Genomic DNA, 12,678 nt, shown 5'->3' with positions numbered 1-12,678 from the left:
TAACAGACACTTTCCCCAAAGCAAATGCAGACAAATCAACAAATGGGCTTCCAAAAATCACTTTAGTACAACAATGCTTTCTTCATACATTAACTTCCAGACCCCTAGAAAAGAGTTAGCTTGGTGTTTGGGAGGAGGAAAAACCGGCAGGAAATGGATAGGACACATTCTCTCCCACTGGCAAGAAGAATCCAGTTGGAAAGCAATAGACAAATGAGAAATAACTACGGGGTGTTTTTAAGTTAATAATCGCAATCACAGACTGAAGTTCCGGTTGAGATTCTGACCCTATGTCACCATCGCGCGTCCGGAAAGAACTGGAATTGCTCCTACTCCAGGGAGGAGCCAATGGAGTTACCTCCTATGAATTTGGTCGTCGACTAAATCAGGATTGCAGGGATGTCACGACAATTGGAGACTATACATTACATGCTGCGATTGGTAGAAGCGCGGTGACTACTATGCAGGGAAAGTCAGAGAATAAAAAATAAGGTAAACATTAAAATTGGACTGCGCTTTCGCCTTCTTTGAGCCTTGACTCATTCGGCTTGCCGTCGTTGTCCTGGGATACCAAGAAACGCTGTGCCTTGAGCGTCCTGTATCTAGGGAGACGACAACATGGAGGCGGAGTGAGTTCTGAGAGTTGGTCCCAGGACCAGGGGAACAGCGCGAGCGGCCAAAGAAGGTATCTGTCCTGGAAGGCCGCCTCCTTTGGGAAGTTGTGGCCAGGGGTCCCCTCCATGTCCCTTAGAGACCCCCTGTGGGACCGAGACTGAGGCGAGATCAGCCTGGGATCTCTTAGAGAAAGGAGGAACAGCTTTAAGTATTTTGATCATTTTACCAATTTCTTTCCCACTCCACACTACACGACGACCCACCACTTTTCCCACTGATCATATTAAGATTGTTTAGGTTGGAAATGAAGCAGATAAAGGAAGCTGAGATTATATATATATATATATATATATATATATATATGGGTATATATATATATATACATACATATACATATATATATATACATATATATGTATGTATGTAGTTTATGTATATATAGTTTTTAAGTCCTCAAGTTTCAAAAATTGGATTTAAAAACAACCCCTAGCTTGGCCTGTGTCTTCACGATGATTGCAGATGTGTGTCTTTTGAAAGAGTAGCTCAAGCTAGTATGGAAGTTATGATTGTTAATTACGATTGTAATTATGATTGTAACATCGGTTTGTCTAGGGCTTTTTCAAATTCCCTATTTCATTCCAGGTTCACATCAACTTTATGAAATAAGATAATCCCCATTAGGTGAGACGACTGAGACTCAAGGAGATTGAGAAACTTGCCCATCTCAACAAAGCTGAGCAGGTGCTGGAACCCAGCTCTCCTTGCTTCAAAATCAGCGTTCACTTCCCTAAGCCCTAAGACCTGATCTGGACCAGATTTCTACCCCATTGTCTCTAATTTCTTCTGTATGTGATGATTAGAGACTTTTTTCAGAGCCCCAAGGCAGTGACTATCTATAGAATCCCCTGAGGTCACAGACATTAATGAGTCTGGCAGGACTACAAAGCCATCCAGTAGGAGAAAAGTAATGGGACTCTCCTCCCTGTCTCCCCAGCTTGCATTTCTTTGATTCCACCTGAACCGTCCTCCTTACAATTGAAGGTAAGGGTCTTGCCTGTCCATTGCCTAGCACTGGTACATAACAGGCACTCAGTAAATGTTTTGTGAGTGAATGAATGAATGAGTGAGTGAGTGAGAGAATGAGATATTCTCCTGCAGAGGTTTGGAGGTGTTGCTGGTTAGGAAAAACTGAGTCAACAGAATCTTTTGCTTTGGATGGTGGTGGGGAGAGTATGGAGAGTGTCTGATGAAATTGTATAAATGTCTAAAGGGTGACCATAACATTGTTTACTAAAGTGTAATATGTTATAATAAGGAGTTGAACCCCCACCTTGAAAAGAAGTAATTTTAGGCCAAATAAAAGACAGTTTACATTTACTCATAAATGACGTAAAGATTAAAATTCATGAGAAGGCCTTACAACACTGCTTGGCGCATAAGTTCTCAGTGAATGTCAGTAGAAGTTGTTACCATTTTTGAGATTGTTATTCAAAGAAGTGGGGAAGGACACTGTGGAGTCTGAAAAAAATATATATATATGCTCAAAAAGATATTAAATTGATGCTGTCCAATATGGGAGCCACACCTGGGTGTGTATGCTGAAGGAGGTCTGCTAAAGGAAGAGGGGATTTGGAGTTTAGGCTCCATATGTGTCTCCTAGAGCAGGGCCAAACACCCTCTGAGTATTCCGTGAAAGCTGTGGATTCTCTCCCTGGAAAAGAGCACTTCTCCAGATACATGACATTTTGCATGTGATTTGCATATAACACTCACATATATTTGCATATAATTTCCAGCTGCAGTCTATCCAGGGATCCCTCTGCTCTAGAGGTTGATTCACTTATCCTTGGATTGAGTGATTATTTCAGTGAATGCTTACTTTAAACTTGGACTACAGGTTGCACACTGATGGAGGAAACCCCAAAGACCAAGAACCATCCAGTCTCATTTACCTCTTCTTTGCCCCTCCTCACAGGAGGCAAGTCACGTTCAGAAGCAACAAGCAGAGAGCAAAATCCAGGTAAAGGTAATGCGAATGCTTTAGTCACACTCACTGGGGACTGACTGAGAAATGCCAAGTGTGGCCATGGCAGGCAGAGCTGCACGGGCCTCATCCCCAAGTCCCTTTCCTGCATGATGAATTTCTAGGCTCCTGGGCAAAGCGCTGGATCTTGTGTTCAGGCTCATTCCTCATGGTGTCACTCATACCTTGGTTCCAAAGCCGGCAAGCCGGCCCTTCTTCATGATAATGATGGCCACGGCAAGTCTACTCCATCAGCCTCTTTTTGATGTCCCTCCTGTCTCCCCTGTGGTCTTTTCCTAGCTCCAAATTGGCAAGAACTCCTGGTTTAGCCAGAGTGCTCCCCTTGGACTTGTGTTCCAGGTGTGTGATGCTCATCCAGGCAGCCCCAAGCCCCCTGACGAGGACCAGGGACAGTGGTGACTACACCATGAACTCCGGGTCCTGCCTGAGTACCAGCACCATGGCCATCCCCACCATCACTGGCAGCAGCGCGGCCCTGAGTGCCTGCAGTAGCAGCAACACCAGTGCCCACGTGAGGACATGTTCCGGGTGGGCGGGGCAGGGGCAGCAGGGCCGGGGAGAGGTGGCAGGGCAGGGGGGTAGGAATCTGCAAGGACCTGACTCTCCTGCATAGATTGGGCACCAAGCCGACTGGAGTGGCGGCTGTGGGGAATGGGAGTGTGTGTGTGAAGAACTCTAGGGAGGTGCCCATCAGAGCTGAGAGAGTAGCCAGCGGTTTTCTCTTCCCTCAGAAAGTTCTTCTGGTCCTGATCCCTAGGACCAAGTGTTTGGCCAATATGTGGATGTGGCTGACTTTTTGCAGCTCTCAGGACTGTCTCTGTGTGACATGGCAGGGGTAGGGGGCAGTTGTCCCACAGGGTGCCTATGGGGTAGGAGTGTGTTTGGTGCAGCGTGTGTCTGTGTTATGTGTGGATTCTCATGCCTCCTTAGGTGAGATGGTGCTTGCATTTGCCTTCCCGAGGACTGGGAGTCACCTCACCCCTCCACCTGTGCCATTCTGGGCCTATTTGCCCCAAATTCACTCACTGCCCTTCCCCACTCTGCTCTGTGTGGGCAGGAGATTGGAAATGGGGAGGAAGGGAGAAGCCAGGGTATTTCTTTCCCTCCATCTCTACTTTTCCGACAGTATTTCCATCAGAAGCTGCACTTCCCCATGACTCCAGCCCCCACCAGACAGGCCTCAGGGCTCTGAGAAGCCCACCACCTCCCCTAACCTAGTGTGGCAGCGACTTCCTGATGCTGCCAGCCTCTGAGTGACTTCACTATGCCTTGGCTGTGCATTAAATTCCTTGTTTCAAACACCCAAAGTGGCTTCTGTTTCCCTGACCCTGACTCATGCACCAACCAATATTTATAATAAATTGCCCTTGCCCACCCATGTCACCTTTCCCCTATGGGCGAACCAGGAAAGGAAATACTATATTGGCCATGTGACACTCTCCGTACCTACTTAAACCGAGAGTGTAAGCTCCAACAGAGAAGAGATGTATCCGTCTTGTTCGCTCTTGTCTTGGCACCTAGCATAGTGTCTGGCACATAATATGTTGTCGATAAATATTTGTCAAATGGATGAATATATCTCTACCTTAAGTAACAACATAGAAGCAATGCTTGGCCAAACATAAAATAAAATGGCCATGAGTGGAGTGTTCATAGCCATGGCTGGGGTAGGAAGAGATACTGGTTCATCTTCCCTTCTCCTTGCCTTTCCCCCTGCATCCTCCTCCACCCTCCTAGGGATCAGGTCATGAAGGATTTTCCATTATAGATGGGAAGTGTTGGCACACTGCACCTCTAGCATCATCAGGAGCTGTGCTTGGAGTGGCCCCCACATCAGGGTAGGGGGTGAGGGCTTGTTTCCCCTGCTCCATCAGCCAGTTGAGGGACAGGAAGAGGGAGTGGCGTATCCTTGTGGTCTCAAAAAGTGCCTGGGATAGACCACCCCAGCTAGGAGAGGCTTCCATAGTGAAAGGGCAGGATGGGAAGGAAGGAAAGGAAAAGGCAGTACCCGAAGGGCGTGGTATCTTTGGGTGCATGGAGGAACAGAACAGACCAGCCAAGATCGCTCAGTGCTGGATGGAATGGTCCAGGGAAGGCTTCAGGGGCAGGGTCACAGAGAATCTAGTTGAAAAAGCATTGTAGTGATTTCAGAAATGGTAATACCTCACTCCAAGGCCTGCCTGCCCCTCACCTTCTATCTCCAGACCATCCCCCAAGAGCCAGCAGTGGTGTAAGTCCTCACTTTCCAGATATGGGAAATCTTTATCTGTTCTCTGGGTATTTGAATCTTACCTGGTTAATGCATCCTTTTTCTCCCCCTTTTCCCTGCCAACTGCACAGCCTGCCAGCTTCATGGGCACCCAAATATGCATCCCAAAGAAGCAAGACAAAGTGAAGAAGAGGGTCATCTGGGGCATCGAGGTGGCTGAGGAGCTGCAATGGAAAGGCTGGGCACTGGGGAAGGAGGTTACCAAGAACCTGACTCTGAAAAATCTATCCTTGAAAATCCAGAAGATGAAGTACAGGTATCAGAATGAGGGATCAGAGACCCAGCCCCTGAGTCCTCAAGCCCCTCAAACAGTCGCTCTTTTGAAAACAAAAACAAAAACAAAAACCTTTAAAACTATCATATAAAATTAGAAAAGGGTATATAAAACATGCACAGTTTGAATAATTATTGAAAGGGGAACCCATGGGACCAAATCAATAAGAGTAATGTGTCTGAAGCTCACTTGCCATGTCGTGTCACATCCGTACTGGAACACCTTCCCTACCCATAAAGGTGACCATGATTGGACTTAGTGATAATGATTTTCTTGCTTTTCTCAAATGGATTTACCACCTACATTTCCATCCCTAAATGATATCATTTAATTTTGCCTTCTTATGAACTTGACATAAGTGGAATAATAGGGTATATATCTGTCTTTTATATATGTCTTTTATTTTTGTTCTGTTATGTTTTTAAGACTCATGTGCATGCAACTATAGTTCATCTTTTTCACTGCAGGATAATATCCCAATAGATGCTTATATTGTAGTATATTCATCCATTCTTCTGTTTTTTTAAAAAAATTTTTTTCAAACCTTCATTTATTTTTGAGAGACAGAGACAGAGCATGAGCAGGGGTGGGGGAGAGAGAGAGAGGGAGACAGAATCTGAAGCAGCCTCCAGGCTCTGAGCTGTTTGTTAGCATAGAGCCTGACGTGGGGCTCGAACTCATGAACCGCGAGACCATAACCTGAGCTGAAGTTGGATGCTCAACCAACTGAGCCACCCAGGTGCCCCTGGGTTGTATTTTTTTTTATGTTTATTTATTTATTTTTGAGAGAGAGAGCATGTGACCAGGAAAGGGACAGAGAGAGACACACGTAGAATCTGAAGCAGGCTCCAGGCTCTGAGCTGTCAGCACAGAGGCCGATTTGGGGCTGGAACCCACAAACTGTGAGATCATGACCTGAGCCCAAGTTGGATGCTCAACTGACTGAGCCGCCCAGATGCCCTCATCCGTTCTTCTGTTGAGGGATGTTTGGGTTGTTTTGGTTTGAGACTGTTGTCAACATTCATGTATAGATCTTCACTTGCAAGAGTTTTTTCTAGGGTAGATACACAGAAGTAGAATTGCTGTGATCTAGGACATGTACATGTTTGCTTTTATAGATAAGCCAAACTATTCTCCAAAATATATGTTTCTATTTATATCCATGCCAACCATGCATGAATTCCCATTCCTCCACTTTTCTTACCAACAATTGTTATTGCCAGAGTTTAAAAGTTTTGCTAATAACAGTAATTTTTTGTCGTTCTAATTTGCATGTTCCAGCTTACTGATACAGCTGAGTGTCTTTCATATGCTACCAACCATTTCATTTTTGGAATTCCTGTCAAAGTCTGCGCCTATTTTTCTATCAGATTGCCTTTTTTTTTTTTTTTTAGGTAAACTCCACCCCCAGTGTGGAGCTCGAACTTGCAACCCTGAGATCAAGAGTCACATGCTCTATGGACTGAGCCAGCCAGGCACCTCTTTTTTTTTTTTTTTTAATGTTTTTTAAAATGTTTTTTTATTTATTTTTGAGACAGAGAGAGACAGAGCATGAGCAGGAGAGGGGCAGAGAGAGAGGGAGACATAGAATCTGAAGCAGGCTCCAGGCTCTGAGCTGTCAGCACAGAGCCTGACGTGGGGCTCGAACTCATGGACTATGAGATCATGAACTGAGCCAAAGTCGAACGCTTAACCAACTGAGCCACCCAGGCGACCCCCCCTTTTTTTTTTAAGTTCTTATGGTGGCTACCAATCCTTTGTCAGGTGTTATAGATATCTTTTCCCACCTTGTGACTTGTCTCTTCCTCTTTACCATGGCATTCAAAGAATAGAATTACTTCATTTCAAAGGAATCAAAAGAATCAATCTTTTTCTTTTATGGTTTGTGCTTTTTTTGTATCTTGCTTAAGAAGTCCTTCTCTCCACCTACCTAGGTCATGAAGACAGTCTTCTATAGTATCTTCTAAAGACTATAGCTTTGCCTTTCACATTTGCCTTTTAGCTATACAGAATTAATTTTTGTGAATGGTTGTATGATAACACTTTCCCTCAAACGGCCAAGTATCTCCAAGCCATTTAGTGAAAAGTTCACACTTTCCCTGATGATCTCTTCCACCACTGATGTTTATCCTTGTTTCGTTTGTGATCTCAAAGTGAAAAATTCCAGTGTGTCACTATTTGTTTGGATGTTTCCTGTAGTTTTTTGTTTTGTTTTGGTTTTTGTTTTTTATTTTTTAAGATTTCATCAGGTTAAGGGCGTTCCCTTCTATTCCTAAGTTGCTAAGAGTTTCTCTCATAACACCTTGAAGGCTGTCTATTATTTTCCTTTATTGAAATTATCTTTTTATTTTTTCTCTCTTAATTTGTTAACCTGGTGGGTTACATTAATTGATTTTCTCTGTTAAACCAACTGTGTGTTCCTGGTGTAAGCTCACCTTTGTCATACTTGAGTATTCTTTCTAAACGTTGCTGAATTCGTTTGGTTCTCTCCTTTTGTTTTGGGATAGGCCTGTAATTTTCCATTCTTCTCTTGCCTTTGCCAGGTTTGGGTAATAAAGTTACCAACATACCAAAGTTACATCAAGTCAGATTCATAGACTATGTAGGGGAGTGTGTTGCCACATTTCATATTACTGGGAAGATAAGGCTGGGATTATTTTTTTTAATTTTTTTTTAATTTTTTTTAACATTTATTTATTTTTGAGCGGAGAGAGACAGAGCATGAACGGGGGAGGGGCAGAGAGAGAGGGAGACACAGAATCGGAAGCAGGCTCCAGGCTCTGAGCCATCAGCCCAGAGCCTGACGCGGGGCTCGAACTCACGGACCGCAAGATCGTGACCTGAGCCGAAGTCGGACACTCAACCGACTGAGCCACCCAGGCGCCCCATTTTTTTAAATTTTTTGATGTTTATTTATTTTCAAGAGAGACAGACAGAGCATGAGCAGGGGAGGGGCAGAGAGAGAGGGAGGCACAGAATTCAAAGCAGGCTCAAGGCTCTGAGCTGTCAGCACAGAGCCCAACACGGAGCTCGAACCCATGAACCGTGAGATCATGACCTGAGCCAAAGTCGGACATTCAACCTACTGAGTCACCCAAGCGTCCCAAAGGCTGGGATTTTTTTTAATCAGATGTTTGGTAGGACTTGCTGTGAAGCCATCCAGCCTAGTGTTTTCTCTGTGGGAAGATTTTTTGCTACTTATTCACTGGTTTTGATGATTTTAGGTAGGGTGGCCATAAAATTTATTGTCTAATTCTTGAGTCAGTTTTGGTAATTTATACTTCCCTAGAAATGGGCTTATTGGCTCTAAACTTTAACATTTATTGGTATAGAGTTATTGGCAGTGTCATCTTCCTATGAATAGTTTTGAAGTTTGCAATGTCTGTGGTTTTGCCCCACACTGGAACTCTCCGGCCTTGCCTAGGTCTGTTTGAAAGGCATCCTGATAGGTCTGTTCTCAGCCTTGGTTTCCCCCAGCTCGGTGCTCATGGATTTTTCTTGTTTTCTGGGCCTTGATCCCGAAGTGCTTAAGCCCTGGCTCTCTCCTGCAGGTCCCCCAAGACCAAGTTCTTCTTCACAGTCATCCCCCAGCCCATCTTGCTGAGCCCGGGCATAACCTTCACGCTCCCCATTATTTTTCGGCCTCTGGAGGAGGTAAGGTTTGCCACTTGGAGGGCACTGGCAGGGAGGGACACAGGCACGATGACCTTGGAAGAGGGAGCAGGGCAGAGCAGCAAGGAGCACCCCGCCCCCCTTGCACCTGTGCGTGTGTGCGTGCATGTGCGCATACACACACACACACACACACACACACACATCCTGCCAGCTATAGCAAAAACTCCAGCTAGTGAAGCCCTGGAGAGGCTCAGACTATAAACTCACTAAACTGAGGGGGGTTCCCAGTTGGATGTTGGGGGCTAAAATTTGTGCTACTGTATTAGCCACAAGAAAGCCCTAGATTCCTTAGCCCAAAACACTCCCCCAAATACTTTGTTCCTCACCAAAAAGGCCCCATATCTCTGAGACTAGGGCAGTGTTGAAGGACAGGCAACCGGCTTTCCTTCAAGACAAAAAGCGAGGGTCATGGCCCAGCCCACCCCTCAGTGACTGTGTTGGGGGCATGGCCAAGAGCTGGGGCGGGATGTGTGGTCCCTGAATACCATGTAGGTACCACCGATCAGTGACTGCCTGCTCCCCCCACCTCCTCCCACCCCACCTGCAGAAGGAGTACGTGGACCAGCTGTGGTTTGAGAAAGCAGAGGGGATGTTCTGTGTGGACCTGAGGGCCACCCTGCCTTGCCACAGTCTGACCTGCCCACGATCCTTGCAGTTGCCCACTTGTGCCGTGGGGGACATGACTGAGGCCTGGTTCTGCCTGGAAAATGTGGGGTAAGGGGAGCGGCTGAGGCTCCGAGGCAGGGAGTGTGAGTGTTGTGAGGAGGGTCCCAGGGAGCTGATGGGGGAAGGGGGAGGGGAAGAGACGGTGGGGCCCAGCATCACCACCTTTCTGAAGTAGGGGCAGCAGACAGAATGAGCTCAGTGACCCTGATCTACACCCCCTCCAGGGACTTGCCCACCTTCTTCACCTGGGAGTTCCCCAGCCCGTTCCAGATACTGCCCACCACGGGGCTGCTGGAGCCAGGCCAGGCCTCTTGCATCAAGGTGACCTTTCATCCCCTTATGGCCACCATCTATGAAGTTCAGGCCACATGCTGGTATGGAGAAGGCAGCAAGCAGAAAAGAAGCATCCAGCTGCAGGCCGTGGGTGAGGCCCGACTTCCCACCTGTCCCCAGAGCCCACCTGCTGCCCGTCCTGGTTCTCAAAGCCTCAGTGTGCCCCCTCCACCTCCCCTGCCGGCCTGTCCTCCACCAGTTTCCCACTCTCCCCCAGCCCTGCAGGCTCTGTCTTTGCTTTGCCTTCCTTGGTGTGGCAGACCAGTGTTTCCCTGGGCACACCTACCTTCTTCGAGGGGCTGTTCAGGTGGGGCCACAGAGGCCCCAGGTGGATTTCTTCCCAAGACTGTCTCATCTCCGTCCCAGCCAAATGTGCCCAGCTGCTGGTGAGCATAAAGCAGAAGCGACCAGAGGACCGGGATGCTGAAGGTTTCCAGAAAGTGCTGCACTTCGGCTCTGTTGCTGTGGGTTGCACTGCTGAGAGACAGATCAAGCTCTATAACCCTTCCATGGTACGCGTGGTAGGCGTCCTGTGTATAAGGGGGAGGAGGGGGCATCCCGTGTATAAGGGACTGGAGGGGGTGTCCTGTGTATAAGGGGCAGAGGGGGTGTCCTGTGTATAAGGGGGGGAGGGAACGTCCTGTGTATAAGGAGGGGGCAGACCACAGGGCTGGCTGCTCCTAAAACCCACCCCCTTTACAAAATGCCCTCTTCCTGTCCATACCTTTGGCCCCAAGCCTCGCGTGAACCACGTCTGTTGATACACACATGTGTCAACAGGTGTCAGCTGGTGTCCTCCTCCCTTCTCAGCTGGGGGTTGGGCTGGAGTATCCCTTGACCACCCCCAGAGCAACTCTAAGAGCAGCCCTAAGATTGTCCTAACCCCAGGACCACAGCCAGCCTTTATGATACCTTTGGGAAAGAAAAGAGTGTCCCCAGGCAGTCCCGGTGCAGGGCACACAGCTTGGTCTCCTCCTTCCTCCTGATGGAGGTGGCTTCATGCTCAAACTGACAAGAGGGGCATAGGCTGGACTTCAACTGCCCTCACCCCCTCAGCTGGGCACCTCGGCAAGGACAACTGCCTCACTCTGTGACCTCACCCTTCCTGCCCCCTCCTGGCCCCACAGGTGAGCGCCCCCTTCAGGATCGAAGTGGCCCCAGACATGCTGGCCAAAGATCACACCTTCTCCTGCCCCACTACCAATGGCATTGTGCCTCCGGGAGAGAAGAAATTCGTGTCGGTGTTCTTTCACCCCGAGACCTTGGACATCAGAACTATTGACTACTTGTCCATCATGCCCTCTGGCTGTGCCTCCCACACATTGCTCAAAGTCGTCGGTTTCTGTAGAGGTACTGGCAACCCTAGAATGCTGCCCGGCCTCTGGGGACCGGAGCAGCCAGCCTTTAGGGCAGAGCAGGGCTCTTTGCCAGCTTTTAAGGGTGTGACGCCTCCTTGCCCTTCAGCCTGGGTGTCTGGTGCCCCCTGGTGGGCTCCATGCGGAATCAGTTTTGGACACCTGGAGATCAGGTTCCCCCTGTCATCCCTGGTGACTTGGAGGTCAGCTCAGGTTGCTGGGGTTCTGGGCCTTTCCAGCCCAGCCTTCTGTCTCCAGGCAGCACTGCCTTCCACCAGAGGGACCCTTTCTGAGACATCCTCCAGGAGGCTGATGCCCCAGCCCCACACAGGTGGCAGGGCCTGCTCACAAGAGCCCCATCTCCTATGCCCAGGCCCTGAGGTGTCCCTGCAGCACCGCTGCGTCAACTTCGGCTGGGTCAACCTCGGGGAGACCTTGGAGCAGACCCTGTGGGTTGAGAACAAGTCAGACTGCACAGCCTACTTCCAGTTTGCCATTGACTGCCAAGAGAGTGTCTTCGACATCAGACCTGCCTTTGGGACCCTGGTGGGCAAGGCCCGCATGACCTTGCACTGTAGCTTCCAGCCCACTCACCCCACCATCTACTCTCGGCGAGTGGCCTGTCTCATCCACCACCAGGTGAGCGGTGGGGGAGGGAGGGAGGAGGGGCTCTGCTGGGAGCTGGAGGAGGCAACCTGAGGCCCAGTGATGAAGACAATGCTTGGTGATCACGGCCCTGTATTCCGGAACTTCTGCTTGGATCATCTCTCCAGGGCCTCAGCCTGGCTTTTGGAGCCAGAGCTTGGCCAGGGGCACACGAAGGCTCACTCAGAGCCAGGCAGGTATGCCAGTCTCGCCCTGACGACTGCCAGGCCCAAGGCTTTGCTGCTGCTGCTAATAGGCTGGGAAGAGAGAGGGGAGACTGGATTCACCCCTCAGAGCATGTGCGGGGCAGAGAGCCTTGAAGTGAGGACCCAACTCAGGGCCCTGGGGAAAGTCATACAAATTGTGCCCTGACCAGCTGACTCCTGGCCAAGGTGGTGAGTGGGGGCTGAAATCCAGCCTCACCCAGACACATGTCTCAGGACCCACTGTTCCTGGACCTGATTGGGACCTGCCACTCGGACAGCACCAAGCCAGCCATCCTGAGACCTCAGCACCTTGCTTGGTACCGCACACACCTGGCGCGGGGCCTGACGCTCTACCCTCCGGACATCCTGGGCACCATGCTGAGGGAGAAGAAGCTGGAGCAGGATAAGAATGGGGCCCTCCTGATTCCTACTGAGGTTTGATGGACCCTTTGGGGCTCCCCACAGACAGGCTACCCTCCCCAGGTTCATGCCCCCTTCTCTAGAAACTCTTGGGAAACCCTGTGCCCCCAGAGCCCTGTGGGTGCCATCAGTAGTTGGGGATTGTTTGTGTGGAGCCCTTGTAGCCTTTTCCAGGA

General features: G+C 48.9%; 1 protein-coding gene across 3 annotated transcripts in view; it reads left to right on the top strand.

Moving 5' to 3' along the window:
• The first annotated feature begins 588 nt into the window (after positions 1-588).
• The window catches only part of CFAP65 (cilia and flagella associated protein 65), a 35,817-nt gene continuing 23,727 nt past the window's right edge, over positions 589-12,678 (top strand). Inside the window, exons 1-13 of one of the 3 annotated variants that reach the window (XM_042995352.1) lie at positions 590-685; positions 1,258-1,356; positions 1,610-1,656; positions 2,591-2,641; positions 2,999-3,170; positions 5,000-5,184; positions 8,754-8,856; positions 9,425-9,591; positions 9,768-9,967; positions 10,243-10,388; positions 11,004-11,226; positions 11,605-11,870; positions 12,317-12,517. In XM_042995352.1, coding sequence (XP_042851286.1) covers positions 3,006-3,170; positions 5,000-5,184; positions 8,754-8,856; positions 9,425-9,591; positions 9,768-9,967; positions 10,243-10,388; positions 11,004-11,226; positions 11,605-11,870; positions 12,317-12,517 — 1,656 coding nt within the window. In that variant the 5' untranslated portion in view covers positions 590-685; positions 1,258-1,356; positions 1,610-1,656; positions 2,591-2,641; positions 2,999-3,005. Of the gene's footprint in view, positions 686-1,257; positions 1,357-1,609; positions 1,657-2,590; positions 2,642-2,938; positions 3,171-4,999; positions 5,185-8,753; positions 8,857-9,424; positions 9,592-9,767; positions 9,968-10,242; positions 10,389-11,003; positions 11,227-11,604; positions 11,871-12,316; positions 12,518-12,678 lie in introns of all 3 variants that reach the window. The other 2 variants (XM_042995354.1, XM_042995353.1) reach the window with 2 other exon arrangements.

This window comes from Panthera tigris, chromosome C1, assembly GCF_018350195.1.
Source record: "Panthera tigris isolate Pti1 chromosome C1, P.tigris_Pti1_mat1.1, whole genome shotgun sequence".
NCBI lineage: Eukaryota > Metazoa > Chordata > Mammalia > Carnivora > Felidae > Panthera > Panthera tigris.
The sequence above is the reverse complement of the archived record's forward strand: the minus strand, read 5'-3'. Positions and strand labels throughout refer to the sequence as shown.